General features: G+C 31.8%; 1 protein-coding gene across 9 annotated transcripts; it reads right to left on the bottom strand.

Annotated features, from left to right (window-relative positions):
* Positions 1–6,112: 6,112 nt before the first annotated feature.
* LOC114166193 (uncharacterized) lies at positions 6,113–11,910 on the bottom strand. Of its 9 annotated transcripts, none has more exons than XR_014985113.1 (7): positions 11,716–11,910; positions 9,298–9,379; positions 8,700–8,875; positions 8,377–8,440; positions 8,023–8,279; positions 7,830–7,938; positions 6,113–6,486 (listed from the first exon to the last, which is right to left on the bottom strand). XR_014985113.1 is itself a non-coding variant. In XM_085667696.1 (7 exons), the coding sequence occupies exons 2-6, from the start codon at positions 9,899–9,901 to the stop codon at positions 8,263–8,265; spliced, it is 483 nt and encodes a 160-aa protein (XP_085523822.1). In that variant the 5' UTR covers positions 9,902–9,927; positions 11,716–11,793; the 3' UTR covers positions 7,610–7,938; positions 8,246–8,262. The 9 variants fall into 9 exon arrangements, 3 of the variants coding, with proteins under 3 accessions (XP_085523822.1, XP_085523819.1, XP_085523821.1); XR_014985111.1 differs by having other exon boundaries at positions 6,117–6,486; positions 8,246–8,279; XR_014985114.1 differs by lacking the exon at positions 6,113–6,486 and having other exon boundaries at positions 7,610–7,938; positions 8,023–8,121; positions 8,246–8,279.
* Between the last annotated feature and the right edge of the window lie 9,872 nt (positions 11,911–21,782).

Raw genomic sequence — 21,782 nt, 5'->3', positions numbered from 1 at the left:
AATTATGTTATAGAATGTGATAATACGTGAATCATATTAGTTAGCATGAAATATGATTTGGTATGATGGTTTGGCATTGATTTGGCATTGCATGGTTCTGGGTTCAAGTCTTGGAGAACTCAAACTCAACTTTATTTTGGCTATTTTTAGTTTTGATTTGAAGTTGAAGGGTTAAAGGAAACCCTAGCAGACCTAGCTGTCAAGGGTAGCTAGAAAACAACCTAATTAAGTGTGTTTGAATGGCAATTACACCACTCGTTAATGTAATTTGGGTAGCTGCAAAACAACCTAATTAAGTGTGTTTGAATGGCAATTACACCACTCGTTAATGTAATTTTCGTTTTAGGACCTTAAACCACCATTAAAACATCATTAAAAAGCTAACTGAGAGGGGGCAGAAAGGTTTCCGCAGAGGTTATCGTGGGATAGGCAGAGGAGTGCGAATTTTAGTGGGAAATTGAGAGTGTGAGTGGATTTTTGGGGCTAAATTGAGAGAAGCCAAGGAAGATTATTTTTGAGTCAAAGGGAAGAAGAACAAAATCATTCAAGGAAAGCTTTAATCCAGGTTAGAGGAGTTAATTTGATGTGTATTATATTTTGTATGTATTTTCGTGCTATTCTGGATTACATGGACTTTGAAAATTGGACTCTCGTTGAGACTTGTCGCGTTTCTGGAAATTTCCAGAAACTGCCTCGCGGCGTTGAAGGCCCGCCAGGCGGCTCATGCCTCTAGAACCCATTTTTTGGGTTTCTACTATGCACCGCGTAGCGGCTAAGTGTTGTCCGCCAAGCGACACCAACTAGCCTGCCTAGTTCTTTCTGATTTTTGGTATTTCCGTGATGTGAGAGGCTTGGGAGAGATTCTTATGATACAAGGTTAATCGGTATGATGGATTATTATCTGTAAATTTGTAATTGGTGGACTATTGCATGAACTTTTACTTGAATTGGGGATTTAGGGTTCATGTGGGATTAACGTGGTTGATCGTTGTGATTAGCCATGTTATATGGAAATTGAAGTTAACGTGATTAGGATATGAAATCTGGATACCATGTGTACGTGAAATCATGTCAAACTGAATGCGAACTGAAATGGGGGTGTTTGTGAATACTGTTGAATGCTGGAAAATGTGGCAGAACACAATATTGGTATGAACCTCCTGGCGGCACTTAGGTTACCGCCAAGCGATGCATCAGAGTAGAGGGTGCTTGGCGAGGTTTGTTGTGAGTTGTGTTCTTGGGGAGTCACGGGTGATTTTTGTGAGAATTGGGTTAATGGTCAGGGGTTTACTCTTTAGAATTGAGTGAACATTCTAACGTGTGTGTACTAAAGATCATTTTTGCGATATGACTTAGGTGTAAATGAAATTTGAGAAGGGTAATGTAAACTGTAATTTGTATTGTGGTAAATGGGGGGTGTCATATTTATATCTTATGGCTTGTTCCTGTAGTGAATCATGTGAGGCAATGTTGAGATGTGATAATAGTTTACTTGGGCATGAGTTAATTGTACATATTACATTCTGGTTTGATTTTATGTCTTGAAATGCTATAATTGATGAGTGATAGAAATATTGTATGTTTGGGGTCTATTAAGACTTGTAAAAAGTGCCAAAAACCAGTAGCATTGCACTATTGGTATGGCGCCTGGCCGTGCGGGGCGAGCCGCCAAGCGGTAGGGCTTTAAATCAGTGGCAGTGGTCACTGTCTGCAGGAGGCGCGTGGCGGCAGGGTTGTGTCCTCTAGGCGGTGACGGAGCTGTGAAGCTCATGTTTGTTTAGTAGCGTTGGGCGGTGGGGGTTTGGCCGCCGAGCGGTTTACTGCCAGTTTTCACCTAGCGATGTCTAGGCGGTGCCAGGCGGTTTTGGTTGCTGAGAAATTGGTTGTTGCGTGGATTAGTGGATTTGAAGGACTAAGTTCACTTACCTTTGTGCTTGGGCTTGATGGACTAAGTCCAATAGGGGTCTGGGATGTGCTTGGTGGTGGGACGCATGATGGGCATGGAACTGGCTAGTTCCCGTCGGCTACTAATAGGCGAGGAGTCTTTAGTATGGTGATTGCATGCGTCGGGCGCACGATGGGCAAGGAACAGTTATGTTTTTGTTGGCTACTATTGGGCGAAGAGTCCATAGTATGGTGATTGCGTGCGTGCTAGGGTTCGAGCGAGGTAAGCTTGGATGGTTTTCTACAGACGAGAAGTCTGTAGGGCAGGACTACGAGCGAGTTAGGCTCGTAGAGTTGGGCCACAAAAGAGTTAGTTTCGTGGGAGCACAGTAAAGTCCCGAGACCTAGTTTCATGCATATGACTCATGAAGGGCTATGAGATCAGGGATGGGTAATTTGGAATAATGAAATATTGATGCAAATTTATTTTCTTGGGATGGGAGTCATATATATATATATATATATATATATATATATATATATATATATGTATGTATATATATATATATACACACACACACACACATGCATGGCTCACCCTATCTGCTTGTGTTTGACGATGGTCGGATGATTTATTATTCAGGAGCAGATGATTTGACAGGTGAGCCAGGAGACGCTTGAGTTCAGAGCGCGGGATGAAATGGGAATTTGAAGATTTTAATCTTTTACTTATTTTCATGTTTTTGAACATCAGCTATTTTAGTTATTTTATGGTTTGTAATAAACTTTGATCGCGAATAATTGTAGTATATGTGATTCCATGGTTTTTAATTTTCTCGCGTTTTTGGGAAAGTACCATTATAAACGAGGTTTGACAATAAATAATTTGTTATTTATTTTATTATATTTATTTCAAAAGTAATATTCTTGCGGGATGTTACAGTTGGTATCAGACCAAAAATTTTGACAATGTTTTGGTATCTAAAGAATCAGAGTTTCTTTATTTCAATTTTCTGAAGGTTTACTTAAATTTATAAAAATACATAATATATTTTTCATTTGTCTTTTTTATTTGGTTAATGTTTTTAGATAAAAAATTATTTCATTTCCATTTATACAATCAATTTTGTTTTTTATTTTAATTGGCTGAACTTTAAAGAATTATTATTTCTTTATTTTAATTGTATGAATGTTTGTTTAAAGTCTATATTTGTTTTATATATAATATAGACTTCTTTTTATTATTTAATTATTTATCTGTTTTTTCTTATTTTGACTTTTCTTTTTTTAAATTTTAATTTGTAAATACAATGTGTTTAATATAGTACTCAATTTTCTTTTCATTTTAATCAACACATTTTTTAATTATATTAACTCTTTTAAAGATTTACAATTGTTCGTATTTTATTTGTTGCTTTGATAATACTTTTTCACTATATAGTATTTTGAAGAAAAAATATTCAGCGACATTTTTTTTAATATTTTGTATTACTTTTTTAACTTTTAATTTTTATTTTGATTTGTAATAAATACATACGACTTTAATGAAGAATCATAAATACATACGACTTTATTTTTATTTTTTGTATTACTTTTAATTTTTTAATATCATTTTTTCTAACCATTAATAATATTTTAAAAATGATTAAAGGCAAATGAAGAATCATATTTTTTGTAATTATAATTTTAAAATAAGCGATATATAAGTTAGTTGATAACTTATATATGTTTTTGTTTATGTTTGTGTTCTTGCAGAGAAAAAAGTGTTCATGTTTTTATTTATTGTTGGAAAATAATTTAGTGTCTTCATTAATTTGTAGCCATTTGGATTTGTCGATTGACACTTTGCTGTTGGTTATGCACACAAATTAGGTCCACAGTGGCACTTAGTAGATGTAAATGGTAAGAGCACGACAATTACCTATGACATGGATTCAAATAATCCAAGAATCACTGAAGGTTGGAGTAATATGAGAAATTTGTATCACATCCAAAGTGACTCTCACATCAGTTTCAGTATTTGGGAAATTCTTTATTTCACCTAACCGTGTTTAAAGGTGGTTGTACACCAAAGAGTTTGACAACATTTATGCACCGTATCAGTCATCAAGATACAAGATCTATATTTTTAATAAAATTGATAAAGTATCAAAATAAAACAAGTCACTTGGTATATGTCTTCTGATTTCTTCTTATCCTTAGAAGTATAATTAAATGAAAATACTGAATGTACTAACAATAACCTTATGAATCATGTAGGGCTTGCCATCAAAGTTTGCCAACTTCATTCGAGAGGACAATGTAGAAGATGTGTTTCTTATAGGGCCTAAAATTATAGTCAATTGCAAAATCCTAATATCAAAAAAACATAGAAGTTCTTGGAGGCTATTTTGTTCTGAAAATGACTTAAAAGAAGGAGATATTGTTGTCTTTCAAGCAGACAATGATTTCATCGAACCAAATATTGAAGTGTTTGTTAATGGTTGTTGTTGTGATTAGATTAAGCCTAATTTTGTAATGTTGTTGTTGAAGATGGTGTACTTCATCAATTATGGTTATTGAACTTGGTTATATGACAATATGATTGTTGTGATTAGATTAAACCTAATTTTAAGGCTTGATGAATATGGCTTCAACTGTGAAAATAAATTACGTGTTTTTCAGAATATAATATATTGATGAAACAAAATATTTGTGAAAGAGTTATGTAAACAATATGATTTTTGCAATATGTTGAATTGGATCGTTCAGATAACATTCTCATTCTTCTGAAGTACTAACTGTAATCATATTTATTTAATTTTAACATTTTATACATTAATTTATACTTCATTAAATTTTTAAAATTATTTAATTAATAATAAAATATTAATCTACATTTTTTCTTATACATTTAATATTTATAATCAATATTAAAAATAATCCCGTGCATTATTACGGTTTTTATAGTCCTTTTCTTGATCTAACTAGGGTCCATCTCTAAAAACTATTTGCTGATTTATGCAGCTTACACTCTGCCTTAGGTTTGTACTGAAAACAGGGAGGCACTGGAGCATCGCTGTTAACTAAAACTGTGACTGAAAAACTACGTTTCATTCTCCATGTAACATTCTGATCAATAATGGCTAGCAGCACTTTACTGTTCTTGCTGAATAAAATCTGCCCTTGTAACGTTTAATGTTTACAAATTTGTTTACTGTATTAATATATTTCTTTTCCTCTAAAGGAATTCACTCTTCTAAGATGAGAAAACATATATTAAATAGAAAGAATAAAAATATATTTATCAAAGGGAACCTTAATACGTTATTGATGAAATTCACTTTAAATCAAGTGTGTTTGAGAGCTAGTTTATCATGAACCAAATCAATCAAATTTATTCTTAAAGATTGTTGCTTTTATTTTCAAAAATGTTAAAGATTTGCATTATATTTTGTTCATATTTTTTCATCTTAAATGTATGTAGAAAAACTCATCAATCAAATCTATCAGTGAAACATGGATGACTGGTGGTATCTTTGACTATTTGTCAAGAACCAATTACATTATAGATAAAAAGAAAGAAAAAGAGAAGGAAAGAAAATATCTTGAATGACAACAGAGAGGTCAGAGATAAAGGCAGAACCAAAAGAGCAGACAAAGCAGCAAAGAGCCCAAAGGTACTGAAGAGGCTTTGTTTGTCCCACTGTTGTTGTTGATGGGTAAGGATAAGGATAGGTGAAGAAGGTGACGGATCAGATTTTGAATATTTATGCTGAGAGTAGAATCTTTATGAACTAAGATAAGAAGCTGAATAGACTAGTTGGTTAACTAGGTTTTGGACAGGTCTGTGAATTATTATGCTTGCTGAGCCACAATCTTTGAAAGCGGCTAGCACTGCATCACAGAATCTCAATTGACTTTCTTTCTTTGATTCCAAGATGGTTCACGAACTTGTGATTCGTGCATGCATGTTTTGTGCACATGTGAGAGGCATTTAAATTGATGGATGAGAAGGAAAGAGGGAAGTGGAGATCTGTGGTAAGGAGTTCATTTGGTTGATGTTGCTTTTCTTGTGAAACTAAAAGGACTTGAGAAATATTTTTGGATTGTTCCTGTTACGGTATCTATTCACGTCACTCTGCAGAAATAGTGAGCCTAAAGATGTAAATCATTGGTGAGTGATGATTAACAAGTTTCAACATGCGGTTATCAAGTTCGCTCCAAAAGTTGTGCCGCATATCAAATTACTTTAAAGAATGTTTTGTAGCAATAATGAAAAGACAACAAATCATGTACAACCTATTTTCCTTGAACAAAAATCATAGGGAAAGAACCTAGTAAGACACTGATAACATGTAATTGTTTTCAGAGCCTTGTTTAGGAACTGTTACCCAATATAAACCACAAACATTTGTACTTAGTGGTAATTACTCTACAAGCCTTTTTGAGGTGGTTTCCTCCCAATCATGTAGCTTAATAACTATATAAGTGTAGTGTGCATGGTAAATGTTCTTACAACACCAAGTTGTACTCCACAAATCTTTTGCGCGGCTCTAGTATCTGGTTGCTGGCTTGACATTTCCTTACCCTGGTGAAGCTCTGATGACGGTGCAGGTGTGCCTACAAAAGACACTCTAATGCTTAAGTTAGCACGGGTGATGTCAGGGATTCAAAGAATATTTTAATGCATAATGAATGCATAGAACATTGTGTTATTTATACCTTTTTACCTATGGATCCTACCTGGAATGAGCCTTTTGTGCCCAAAATACCTCTTTAATTGCTCTGGATCCAGTAAAAATGGGTAAGATTACTAGAGTAACCCTTAATAATCTTTGGTGGACGGCCTATGGATTGGTTGGATCGGGTACCACATACTTTAGGGGATGTTTGGAGTATTCAGTACCCGATAAGCGGCCATGCGGAGTTCGAAAGCCATGCCCGCTTACTGTGTACTAAGAGTATAGAGTAAGCAGCTTTGGGTGTTGATGGCTGTTTACTATGTGTTGAGGTACTCCTTAGTTCAGAGTAAGTGTGGTTTTGGGTGCTGATGGTTGTTTATTGTGTGCTGAGGTACTCCTTAGTTCGAAGTAAGTGGCTTAGTGAGTGCTAATGGCAGCTTACTGTGTACTGAGTTATTCCTTGGTACAGAGTAAGTGGCGTGGTGGGCTCCTTAAAGCTTTGTAGTGTGTATATTTGCTCCTAGTTCATGGTGTGGTTAGGACAATAACTATGTTTTCAAGACATGGTGGCAGGTGCTCAAATTGTTTAGCAATTGCCAAACCATACAAATGACGAAAAGGGTAAGAACCCAGCCACATAATCTCCAATTAAGGTGAATCGTTTCCGTTTGGATTAGCTTAAAGGGAAAAGAGCTGTCAATATTTCATGACATTAAATAAGTATCTCATTGGAACATGTTAATTGAAAATGGTTTAATTGTTTATTATGTTTAGACTGGATTGTCATAAAGAAGTTCCTTTATAGTAAAACTACAAGACAGGATATAAAATCAAACATGGTTTTATATTTAGGGTGAGTTATTATTAATAAAATGGAAAAAATAGAACTAGCTAAAATAAGCTGCTAGCTTTAATTATAAACTCTAAAATCTTATTTGAAGTCAAAAAGAATATTATTTTAGTTAACATTATATCTATTGATTAATAAATTACCAAACATACTTTAGTTTCTATATTTTGGTTAGATGAGAATCTTAGTAAAATGTAATCTAGACAAAGAATAAGATCAACTGTGTCAAAGCATATTTATCTGCGATCATAGCTGAAGGACGAATACAGACGTGAAGCAAGTAAAGAGCTTCTTCCATTAAAGTAAATAATTGTAGAGGTTCAGCCACACAATAGTAGCTGATAATGCTAACAATTCCTTTCCTATATAACTTTTTCCAACATGATAACATAGCATAACATCCTTTACAGTAAAATAAAAAAGAAACATACATGATAATACATTCATATGATGATTTTGTCAAAGCCAATTGCTATCCACAACATTACTGTATGGCTCTTCCATATAACAAACGATGGAGTACACTATCCTGCTATGTACCTGCAATATGCGTTAATTGATTAATGAAAAATGCTTGAGCACCAAATATGACTAAAATACTAGAAAGGAAGATCAGATGTATACATAATTATATGTATGACTTCAGAAATAGATAAGAATCATAACATGCTGAACTCTTTCTCAGTCTATTTCCCCTTAGGCACTTGTGGGTTGGTGAAGAGGCTATGGAGTGGTCCATGAATTCATAAGATATATCAAACCCTTCAGAATAATCCTCTTGTTTGTTTTTCCAAAGACTTAATCTAAATTTAAAAAAGAAGAAAACATTATCCTTGGGCAGACGTACCTTGGGCAAGGGTGATCTTAATAATAGAGAGACCCTGTGGATAGAAAGTTAAGACAGAAAAAGAATGAGAGCGTTGACAGACATGTACAATTCATATGAATATTTTCAGACAAGAAGATGTCATAACATACCTTGCCACCAGTTTCCTCTTGAAGCAAGTTCTGATTCATCATCTCCGGCATCATTCTGGTACGGCTAAACAAAAGATTATGTTAAAAATTCTTGGTACTAGAAAACAATTATCTACAAAATAGAACAGTGAATGGTGTGTACAATACATACACCCATATAGTATAAATAAATATTATAAATTGGAAGACCCAATCGATAAGATTCCACTGAGTTCGGGGTGGGAATGCAAACTAGGTGGAGAGACCATTTCCAGAATCTGAACCTGTGACCAAATAAGAACAAAAAATAACAAAAAATAATAAATAAGTATTCTGCAACTCACCAAAGTGTTGAACCCCTCATTATGGATACTCTGAGGACTAGGACAGATGTCCTGGCCCCCATAATGAATTGATGAACTAAGGTGACACGGTTGAACTCTCTGATCCTGATAGATGGAACTCATATCCTTATTCACAGTGTTATGAGCTTCGCTACCACTGTACTTGGAGGAGTGATCTGCATTGATTGGAAGGATAAGGCATACCAACTTGGGGAAAAAGAAAGAATTTGAAAAGAAACGCTATTAAAAAGTTGGTGCTATATATTTAGGTACGTACAATACATTCTATGCATGCAAAATCTTACCAAGATAAATTAAATTGTATAAAACTCAATAATAAATCTACAAACAGATTTTTTTTATGATAATTCTAAATATAAAAATAATTAGCTGTCAGGATAACAGGATGGATGTTGGCTAGTGGAATCGGATCAATACCCACTAAGGGAGCAGACAATTCAGCACAGGGAAAATGTGGAAAGTTTAGGAAAATTGGAAAATAGTGCCAACAAGAAATATACCAGCATGAGATTATTTATTATTTCAATATTGTCTCTTGAAAAGTCACCGGAATTTGTAAAAACCAGGGTTGATCTACCTTGAATACCAATTTTGGAGTTCCGGGTTTCATTGGCAATTTTTCGACTCAATTCAGAGCGCAGAGATTCTCTCCCCAACACCTGAAATATAACCAAACAAATCCCAAAATTAATCTTAGAACCATGACTCAAATATGCAACGAGCAGAGCATGATATATGATTCAAGCCAATTCAATGATCCCGTCAAGTATTTCGAAAGTTAAATTCAATCATTCAGGTGTAAAGGCTCATCGAGTGGGTTTCTTGTTCAAACTGAGATAGAATTCCAAGAGTTAAAATAAATTCAGCGAAAGATATGTCCTGAGAGAAAACTCAGACTTTTAACAGTAGAACCAAAAACATAACATAAACTTAACCATGAAATGCAGAAAAAAGAAAAGCAAAGGGACTTATTTGACCAAGAACTAAAAAGCAGAAGAGTCAAAACAGAAATCAAGGTGCTGAAATGAAAAACACACCTTGGTCTTGGGCGATGGAGGTGAAAAAATGGACCCAAAAATCCAACCACCAGCAGAAGAAGGAGGAGGATGAGACTCTTTGATGGACTCAAAGAACTCAGAAGTGAAGGACGACGAGATGCCCTTTTGCTTATTCCCTTCCATTTTATTTTTACCTCTAAAACTAAAACCTTTTGCATGAAAACCAGTGTTGAATCATAAGAAAGTGATAGAGATCCTTTATAAACAGACAGCCCCACAAAAATCCCAATTACGTTATTCTCGGGAAACAAACAGAAAACAACGAGGAGAGAAGAGAAAAAGTAATAGAAGAGAAGAGAACAAGCAGAAGATAAGGGAGAGACACGTGAATGATGAGACCCTCTTCACAGAGTGTGCGTTTTTTCAAATGAAACTGCTCCTCACACCCTTTTATAAGGCAGAAAAGATGGACTGATATAAAAAGTTTGGCTTAAATATACATTTGGTTCCTATTTTTATTGATTTTATTTAATTTGGTCCCTATTTTCGTTTGATGTTCAATTAGGTCCTCATTTTCGTCAAATTGTGGTCAATTTGGTCCTTTTCACTAACGGTGTTTAAATAGTTAACGTTTTTGAACAGTACATGCCACGTGTCAGCTCCTGATTTTTTTGATTTTTTTTTTTAATTTTTTTTTAATTTTTTTTAAAATTTTTTTAATTTTTTTTTTAATTTTTTTAAAATTTTTTTAATTTCAAAAAAAGTGTCCACGTGTCAAGTCACAATTGTGCCACGTGTCAATGCTAGTGCCACGTGTCAATTTCTGATAGTATTATTTTTTTTGTTCAATTTAGTCCCTATATTTGTTATTTTTGTTCAATTCAGTCCCTATATTCGTTATTTTTGTTTAATTTAGTCCCAAATTTTGTGAAAATAGAACCATTTAATTTTTAAAATTGACATTATTATTACTTATTTTTTAAATTTAATTATAAATTATAATATTTAATTATTAATTGAATATAATTCTTAGATTCAATTGTTAAATAGAATATAATTATTTAAATATTATTAAAATATAATTATTTAAATATTATTAAAATATAATTATTTAAATATTATTACAATATAATTATTAAAATTTTAAAAATATATATTAACATTTGTAAAATTTACATTTAAATTTAAAGTATTTAATATTTTTATTGCATTTTAGATATTAAAATCTAAAATATTTTATATGTAAATGTTAATTTTACAAATATTAGTTTATTTTTCTAAAATATTTTGAATATTTAAAATATTTTTATATATCAATTTTAAAAATATTTTAGAATATAAATATTAGAAAAAAAATTAATAATTATATTTTCATAATATTTTAAATAGTTATATTCTATTTAGAAATTAAATATAAGAATTTATTCAATTTATAATTAAATTTAATAATTTATAATTGAATTTAAAAAATAATAAATTTAAAGATCAATTTTAGAAAAGATATTAATATAATTTGTATAAAAGATATTAAATTTAGTGTCAGACTAAATTGAACAAAAATAACGAATATAGGGACTAAATTGAACAAAAATAACGAATGTAGGGACTAAATTGGACAAAAAAAATAATACTACCACAAACTGACACGTGGCACAATTATGACTTGACACGTGGACCATTTTTTTGAAATTAAAAAAAATTAAAAAAAATTAAAAAAAATTAAAAAAAAATTAAAAAAAAATTAAAAAAAATCAAAAAAAATCAAAAAAAAAAATCAAAAAAACCAGGAGCTGACACGTGGCATGTACTGTTCAAAAACGTTAACTATTTAAACACCGTTAGTGAAAAGGACCAAATTGACCACAATTTGACGAAAATGAGAACCTAATTGAACATAAAATGAAAATAGGGACCAAATTGAATAAAATCAACAAAAATAGGGACCAAATGTATATTTAAGCCAAAAAGTTTTAAACCTATGCTGTTAATTTTCTTACTCGGGATTTGGGTTTTTGCCCTTTTCGTCTTAACTCCCGAAGCAAACTGAAACGCGCAGAGAGCAGTTTCTTGTTTCTTCTCTGCTTTCCGTTTTCTGTTTCTTGTTTTCCATTTTTAAGTCCTCGTGTTGAGTTCAGGATGAAACAGAATTCTGCCACGTGTGTAAAATTTGGGCCCATCAACCAAATGCCAACCTTTTACTGGCACCAGTGCTTTGAGGATCATAATTTCAGACACCCTCAATCCTTCTGTCCAATGTCAATGTCTTCGCTAAGCTGCAGGGTGTTTGGTTTCTAATATTTTCGACCATTTTTCTTTTAATATGTAATTATTAATTTAACATAAGCTATAGTTTGAAAAGATATAGGGATTTTCTGTTTTCATAAGATATTTTATAATTGGTTAAAATACTTTTTTTTCCAATTTTCGTCAAATTTTTTCAAATAAGTCCTAATTTTGGTTTTGTGTTCAAATAGGTCTAATTTTCGTCAATAATGTTCAATTAGGTTCTTTTTTGCTAACACCGTTTAAATCATTAACGGCCATGAACAGTGACAGCCACGTGTCATTTCGTGGTTTTTTTTAATTTTTTAATTTTTATTTTAATTATTTATTTATTTTTTTTAAATTTTTTAAAATTTTTTTTTAAATGTACACGTGTTAACCCAGGAGTGTGCCACGTGTCACTTTGTGGTTTTTTTTGAATTTTTTATTTATTTTTTATTTTATTTTTTTGAATTTTTTTTGAATTTTTTGAACTATTTTTTAAATGTCCACATGTCAATCTAGTAGTGTGCCACGTGTCAACGTCAATATTCTATATTCAATTTGGTCCCTATATTTTTTATTTTTGTTCAATTAGGTCCTAATTTTTGTTAAGATTAACCAATTTGGTCCCTATAGAAGATGTGACCAAATTTAATTTTTATATCAAAGTTATAATGATGTGAATTTTAATATATTATATAAAGATATTTAATAAAAAATATGAATTTTAATATAAAAATTAAATTTGGTTTTAATTTGGAGAGTGACCAAATTAGTTAATGTTCATAAAAATTGGGACCTAAATGAACAAAAATAACAAATATAGGGACCAAATTGAATTTAGAACATTGACTTTGACACGTGGCACGCTACTGGGTTGACACGTGGACATTTAAAAAAAATTTTAAAAATAAAATAAAATTTTTTAAAAAAATTCAAAAAAACCACGAAGTGACACGTGGCACACTCCTAGGTTGACACGTGTACATTTAAAAAAATTAACAAAATTGAAGAAAATTGGGACAAAAATGTATTTTAACCTTTATAATTTTATGAATGTTAATTTTTTGGTTAGTTTCTATTAATATTATCAATACGGGATTTTTATTAATAAAACTAATGTAAATACACTATCACGCTTGTATGTAAATTTTTTAAATATAAATGATATTATATTAGTAGGTGATAATAATATAATGTTATTAAATTAATATATAAAATATCTTTTTGGTCCCAATTTTCGTCAATTTTGTTTAATTGAGTCCTTTTTTGCTAACACCGTTTAAATCATTAAAGGCCATCAACAGTAACTGCCACGTGTCACTTCGTGGTTTTTTTGAATTTTTTTATTTGTATTTTTATTTATTTTTATTTATTTTTAATTTTTTTAATTTTTTTAATTTTTTTTTTCAAATGTACACGTGTCAACCCACGAGCGTGCCACGTGTCACTTCGTGGTTTTTTTGAATTTTTTTGAATTTTTTTTAAATGTCCACGTGTCAACCCAGTAGTGTGTCACGTGTCAAAATCAATATTCTATATTCAACTTGGTTCCTATATTTGTTATTTTTGTTTAATTAGGTCCCCATTTTTGTTAACATTAACCAATTTGGTCCTATCGAAGATGTGACCAAATTTAATTTTTATATCAAAGTTATAATGATGTGAATTTTAATATATTATATAAAAATATTTAATAAAAAATGTAAAGTTTAATATAAAAATTAAATTTGGGTTTAATTTGGAGAGGGACCAAATTGGTTAATGTTAACAAAAATTAGAACCTAATTGAACAAAAATAACAAATACAGGGACCAAATTGAATTTAGAACATTGACTTTGACACGTGGCACACTCCTTACATTTAAAAAAATTAAAATAATTAAAATAAAATTAAAATAAAAATAAAATAAAACTAAAAAAAATTAAAAAAAACCACGAAGTGACACGTAGCAGTTACTGTTCATGGTCGTTAATGATTTAAACGGTGGTAGCAAAAAAGATCCAATTGAACAAAATTGACGAAAATTGGGACCTATTTGAATACAAAACTAAAATTAAGACTTATTTGAAAAAACTTGACGAAAATTGGGATAAAAAAGGTATTTTAACCTAAAAGGTATAATTGGTATTATGAGATGTGAATATAAAAGAGGGAATATTCTTTATATATTGTTATAGATAATTAAAAAATAAAATATTAATGATTAAAATAAATTTGATACATTTATATTATTATTTTAAAAATTCAAGTAAATTAATTTTTTTTATTGTGTTATATTAAAACTTAATTTTATTAACACAAGAAAATATATATTATTAGTAAAAAAGTTATCTTAATTCATAAAATAATATTTAATGTATTTTTAAAACAATATTAAAAAGTAATAAATTTATTACTCAAATATTGAATTTGGTAATAAATGATAATAAATTATTAGTATTTTTCTTTTTGAATTTGTTATAAAAATTGATAAGCTATCTTATATTGCACATGGTGATCAGGTGTCCGTAGACTTCTCTCATAATGAATGTATCATTTTATTTTAACTTGTATTTTCCTTTTAACTTTTCTTATTAACCGATAAGATAGTTTATTATAAGTGCATTTTTCTTTTCTTAATCGAAACTACATTTAGTATTGGCTTTTTATATCATTAATATAAAAATGAATAAATTAGCCATACTAGTGCATTCATTATTTTGTTAAAATTACTGAGCATAAAAGTAGATAACTGGATGGTTTTTTAAGTAGTTGAAAGATATGAAGAATTTTCATGAATATATGTCCTTTTTATAAATGTAATGATTGATTTTAATTTCTTCACATATGTCTTAAACTAACTTGATCCAAAGAGGATATTTAATCATGAGATCTTCTTTGATTTAAAAAACTAATTTTTTAAATTTATAATGCATTTGAAATCATCTAATAGGCTTTAGTTTCATAAAACAACAAAAGCTTTAAGGCTGTGACATTTTTGAAATTATTTACACAACTATAGGATTTAGTTCTAAAATAACTAAAGCCTATATTAGCATAGGTTTTCGGTTGTAAATCTATACTAGTATAGGCTTCGGTTCTACAAAGAACCGTAACCTATTCTTCTACCTAGGGTTAAAGTTTTAGAAAATTTACTTCCCTGCCATAACATTGTGCCGATGTAGTTCTCCATTGCAACTGTGAAAATCCATATTTTTCCTTCTCCATCACAACTGAATAGGCCATTGTTGGTCTCTTCTCCATGTGAAGCCCTTCTCCGTTGCTATTGTTGGTCGCTGCGAAGCATCTTGTTCTTGTTTGCTCTCCTCACGAAACATTCTGTTCTCCTCTCCATTCAATTTCCATTCTTGGTCGCCGGCACAAACAATCTCTTGTTGCTTGGAGGTTCATTTTCCTCTTTCATGCATTTGTTTTGGTTTGTTTAATGTTTGTTCGCAATGAGGAGACATACAGTGGTGTGTTTGGTCTTCGTTGCAAGTTCCTCAAGGTTGCACATTGCTCCATTAATGGTTGATGCCTTGGTCCATTGTTCTCGCCTTATCCTTCCATTGTTTTGGTATTGCTCATTTTGCATTCCATTGTTTGAAGCACGTTACAATTTCTACATTTAAATAATTTTAAATATTTTATGTCACATATAGGCTTCGGTTCTTCCATAACTGAAGCATATCTTTGAACAATATGCTTTGGTTAAGAATCGAAGCCTAAAGTCTCCATTTTTTACCTCACCTTGATATCTTTCGATTGTAGAACTGAAGTAGAACCCCAAGAAAACCAATGTCAAATCTCTTTTGTGTATTAGTGCTAGTTTAGGATTTAACTAATGGGAGTTAACTCTCTTCTTTCTCCTTTAGGCTAAAACTTGGCTATATAAAAGGAACTCTTTCCCACTTGTAAATGCATGTTTGAAGATTTAATGGAATTCTCCTTGTAATTTCACTTTGAAAATTTTAAGACTTCTCTGCTCTTGATTTTTTCCTATCTTTAGAAGTTTTTTGAAGTGGTAAATCTTCTTGCATTTATCCTTTAAAAATTCATAACAAATTTAGAAAACATATTATTTTATTCTACATACATCAGACTTTATTCACTATGTAACACCCTAGTCGAATATTACTTGGTAAAGCAAAATATAATTAAAATAAAATTCAAACATCTGATACCATTCCCAAATTTAGGAAAATTCAAAAACTTTAACTATTCGTTTAGAATAACAATCCATAGTTCACAATTAAACTATTACAAGTCCAAAATCCAAAACCAACTTAAAGGAAAATAACAAATTATTCAAAACATGTTTTTCTAATAAAATCTCAAGCTATCCCGCATCTAAGCATCGGTAACATCACCTAAAATGACATGTGCTCCCGTGTGACAGGTCACACGATCATCGCGCAAAAAACAGAAAGGGTGAGCTTAAACAAAATAAAACATACATAAATAACATGAACACCTCACCCAAAACAATTAACTTAACAAGATTCCCATTCTTAAAGACCTTATATCACAAGGTAAATATGCAACCATAGTCTCATAACTTATATGAGATTAACACCTTCAAACGTGACGTGATCCTATTCAACCATGGTCTTAAGGATATCATGTTTCTACGAACTTGCCCGCTCATAGTTCAACCTCTAGGAACCTCCCCGCTCGTAGTCCAACACTCATGAACACATCCATATACGAAACTCCCCACTCGTAACAACCAAGTGTGAGGCAGCCAATACGAACCTCCCCTATCGTATTCTTACACAAGATTTCCAACATTATGAACCTTCTCATCTATAATTATAGCGCATCCAAACTCAATTACGAACCTCCCCGCTCGTAATACATTCAAGCATATCCTAGACCCAAGTTCTCATTGAGAACAAATCACCAAGCACACTGCCATTAGATCATCGCCTGGCGGAGCAACAACATCGCCTGGCGGAGCAACAACACCGCCAGGAGATTTCGCATTGCAGATTGCCTGGTGGTTCAAGAGCATCGACGAGCACCACACCTTCTAGGGTCCCCTATTTCACCTATCGTTTGGCGATCCAACAACACCACCAAGCGTTATACCAGTAGTGTGAAACTACTGGTTTAGCACCACAACACAGATTCTAACACACCAACCATCCAAGGCACACATCCAGAACACAATAACATATATCCACTTATCATAGTATGATTCAAACACACTACCACACATAATATGCTTTCCATTTTCATTTCTTTAGGTATGCATTACTGTTGGTTTGGATCTCCATTTCTACTACCTTGTGCCTTATTTCTGTATACATTGCCACTCTCCATACGGGTTATATTTTTTATTTAGTTTTGGTTAATTTTATGTTATTAATATTTATTATTTATAATGTAGGTATGATTTAAATTTTAATTATATTTTATTTAGTATTAGAAATATATGTCTTGTTGAATCAAATGTTATATTTTTGTTGTCATAATGTTATGAAGCTTTAAGATTCTTCGTTTTATTGAACATGTTTGTATTGAGTCCGGAGGTGTCCAAACTTTAACCATTATTATTCATTTTATTTTTACATTACAAAAGTTTTCTTGGACTTGTTCATTGAGTGATCTTTAGTTTTCCATTTGAAATTTAATACATTGATTTGTGTAGAAGTCCTCCAATTTTAAACTTCTTTGTATGTTAATTTAAAATTTATTTGAGAACTAATGAAGGTTGCACCAACAATAATTGTATTAATTTTTGAATTGTCTAGTTGAACAACTTTAAAAGAGTAATCATGTTTTACTAATTGACTAGTACATAAATTATAATCTAAATTTCATATATGTTATCTAATTTTGGTTTATTGCACTTTGTGTTGATCTTCAAGTGCATACTTGACTGTGGAGATTATGTGTCACCATTTTCGTGTCGTGTCACATGAAGATCAATTTGAAGTGTTGACAATTTTTTTGTAAAATATAATCGATGATAAATACACTTTAAGAACTATTAAACTATAATAAAAGTGAATCTCGTTGAATGGGATATGATCATACATTTCATAAAAAACTGAGATTTGCATGTATTATAAATAACTAATTTCAATTACGTATCTACAAAACATAGATATGGATCAGAGTTAGATTAGGTATAAGTGAAAATTATGAGAAATGGGTGGAAGAATTTGTATAGTTCACTCAACATAATGCCAATAGTGTAGAGAACTGGGTAATAATGTGATAATTCCATGACTCCTCATGAGAGCTCAGAGAACCTTCTTACGAGGATTACTAGAAGCACAACAAGAAGGGAAGCCTCTAATTCATCTTTGATTTCATTTAGCATTAGTTTATAGTGACTTTTTTTGTGTTTGACTTTGTTTGTGTTGACTTTTACTTATGTGTTGTTTTGTACGCATTGCTAATGGAACATTGTTAGGGAATAACACATATTTGGGGAGGAGAAGAGGATTGGACTTGGCCTGCATGTAGTGTCTGCCTTGGAGCTTGAGAAGCAAAGGTTTGTCTTTCTATAAGGTCAAATGTGCATGGAGAGACTTGGAGAGCAAGGCTAGGTCACGCTTCCCACACTTAGTGTCTCCTTTAGGATGACCTAGATTCTAGAAGCCTTCTCTTTGTATTTGCTAGACTATCTTTGTTTTTGCTAAGAGATCCCTTCCATCACCTATAGAAGGAGACTTCTTTATCTTAGAAGCTAATTTTCCCTATCTCATTCACCCTTCCTCCTTCAAACACTCTTAGATTCCACAATCCAAGCATTCTAATTGGTTTAAGTATTCCTAGCAATGCATTTGTCTATCCCTTAGTATCTAGAGCATGGGTTCTTCAATAGATAACTCACTTTCTTATTCTTCTCTATTGATCCTTTTTGTCACATCTAATTCTTACTTGTCTACAAGAATGCTGCTCGCATACATTATTATGTTGTCTTGAAACTTTTGGTTCAAAATTATTTTCATGATCTCTTTAGACCTTAGTTTCTAAGAATTCGTCTTCACATTAGCTTTTAATTTCTCTTTTTTTTTGTTTGGTTGGTTCGTGTTTTAATTTAAGTATTTTGATTTTGAATTTCATATGTTGTGTCTAGAGTCTTGTGTAATTCATATATGTTGTTATTTCTTATTGTTAACCTTTTTAGTTTGTTTATTCAAATTCTTGAATCTAGAACATCATATAGTTTTGCATGTTTTTTGCTTTAAATTTGTTTTGTTCATATATGCTAGTAAACCTTAGAGATTTTCAATGTTGAATGAAAACAAAAATACTAATGTTCTCTAAAGTTTTTAATATAGTGATGAATGACGCTTCACGGTGAAGAAGGTAAACTCTAAAGAAGAAAACACATAAATGTGATTTACATTCAATCATCAAAGTTAATGGTTTACAAAGACTGGCATGCCTTTTATAAGAGGATAAAGGCAGTCATGTACATCTAGAAAGGGGAATAACATGAAAGAATGGCTTAGAAGGAGTATTGATCAAGCTCTAATGGGAAACCCTAAGGAAGAAGGGAAACCTTCTTTGTGAAGAAGCCCTAGTAGCTAAAAGGTTGGGTGCCTAAAAAGGGAAGAAGGAACCCTAGATGATGTGATACAAAGATGCACTCTGATGTTGAACGCAAAAGAGACGCACTCTGATGTTGGATGATGCATGAAGCAATTTGAGCTATTGAAGACAACATGCTGGCCCAAATAAAAGATCCTTGTGCGCTGACTACTCCAAGATGAGAACTAGAATGATGGTTGCACATTGACACATGTTGGGTGTAACACCCCAAATTTTGGGATGTCACGGATAGTTAGAAAATGAACACGTTTGGCGGAAAAAGTATTATCATTACAAATGTATTAATAAAAAAAACTTATATTTTAATTTAAATTACATAGTTAAAAACATCACTCTGTCTAAAAATTCAAATAACACTTACGGACAAAAGAAAATTACATAATTTCTAATATCTGATTTATAACAACTAAATAACTTATAAAAACTCCTGAGTCCACCCCAGCCTCTCGTCGATCTACTCCATGTCAAAAACATCTGCATTATCATCTGCTCTAGTATAACACACGTTATACGATCATCGCACATACAACAAACACACAAACAAACAAATAGGGGTAAGCTAACCATAAACAATGATATTCACAAAAGAAATTCATAAATAAAACTTGTCCAATAATACTCAACGTCGCATTCAATTAACACGGAAACTTTATTATCACAATCCATCCTTGGTTTGAACACACAAACCCAAAAGTTTAAACAATCATACTAAACCAAACATAGCATCACATTAATCTGAAATCTTCATTAAATTCCACCAAGAGTTTTCAAGCAAATCAAAATACTCTCAACATTCAACCCATGAGAATTTCATATTGCCAACAAAGTACTCACCATCACATCATGCATGGGAAATAAACCATAACATAAACTCATCAACTTATCAAATAATACATTCATACAATGAACCCAACGAGTGACATTCATTCAAACACAGTATAAAATTACACTCAAACCACCACTTAAACTACATAACCATGCAACCCATGAAAACCAAGAAAAACCACCAATCACATAACCCATTTATTCATGTCACTTTCCCACCGTGAATCACATCCTTACACACCTTCATGCCTCAACATCCTCACTTACATCTCTCTCTCTTGGAAAATAACTAATTCTTTTAATTTTTATCCAATCCAACTTAACAACACATTATGCAAACGATTTGGGATTTTAGAAATAAAACTGCAGCTTGTGTAAAGCTCTAAAAATTATGTATTTATATTCAAATTAAAGATGATTGAATCAAGGAACAAAGGTCAATGCTATCAATAACCAAACTACAAGAACCTTGCGATAAGAACTGCTCTCACTACAGAGCTCCGATTCAAGATCCGACCGGTCAAAGTCAAGAACTATGTGTTAAGGATCAACGGTTAAAATTTCAGATCGATCCAACGGTTAACTAAGTGGGAACCTTCATTTTACGAAAAGTGTGCAGGGTAGAAAAATGGATAGCGCCTCAAAACGAGATATAGAAAACGAAAGGTTGCTGCACCAAAATAAATAGCTCACGTACAAGAAAGTGTTCCATCAATCCTTAGCCTCATTGAAATATAAAATCATGTACTGCACCCACATCAATATGCATGATATCAAAAAGAATAAAAAAAAACTAATAATTTTGCACCACATTCACATAAATAAAAAAGAAGAGGTAAAAGAAGAGTTAATCTCATGCAGAAAAGCTTGCTCCAGCAGCATGAATGAAGAGAAAACAATCACACATGCAGGCCATGAAAAAGAAGAAGGATATATCAAGTATATTCATTAAAACCTCATGCACCAATCCACAAAATGAAGAGAAGAAAAGGTAAAGCTTCAAACAAAACAGAAAGCAAACTCAGCTTTCCCTACCGTAAATACCACAGATAAAAGAATGTCAACTTCCCCTACCTCTCTAAAAAACTCCAACTTGCACTCTTTCTCTCTCTTTTTTCTTCTCTCGTCCTAACTCCTTTTTTTTTCTAAAGAAACTTATAGGGTTTAGCTTTATCTAATCCCACCAAATAATTCAGTTAAGATTTCTATCCCATTTTATTTTTCTTATCATTTAACTCCAAAAGATATAATAAAAACAAAAAAAGAAAAAAAATAAAGAAATAAAAATAAAACTGGTTGCAGTGTTTTGAAATCCAATAATCCAATATTTCTGCATGCCATTAGCGGGAACACAACCCATTTACGCTCCATGGGCCCCACACCTTTAAAGGAGAAAAGAATTGAATTTAAAAAACCAAA

Source organism: Vigna unguiculata, chromosome 10 (genome assembly GCF_037176805.1).
Source record: "Vigna unguiculata cultivar grain cowpea cultivar isolate G323 ecotype 2 chromosome 10, ASM3717680v1, whole genome shotgun sequence".
Taxonomy (NCBI): Eukaryota; Viridiplantae; Streptophyta; class Magnoliopsida; order Fabales; family Fabaceae; genus Vigna; species Vigna unguiculata.
This window is presented reverse-complemented; position numbering and strand designations above follow the sequence as displayed.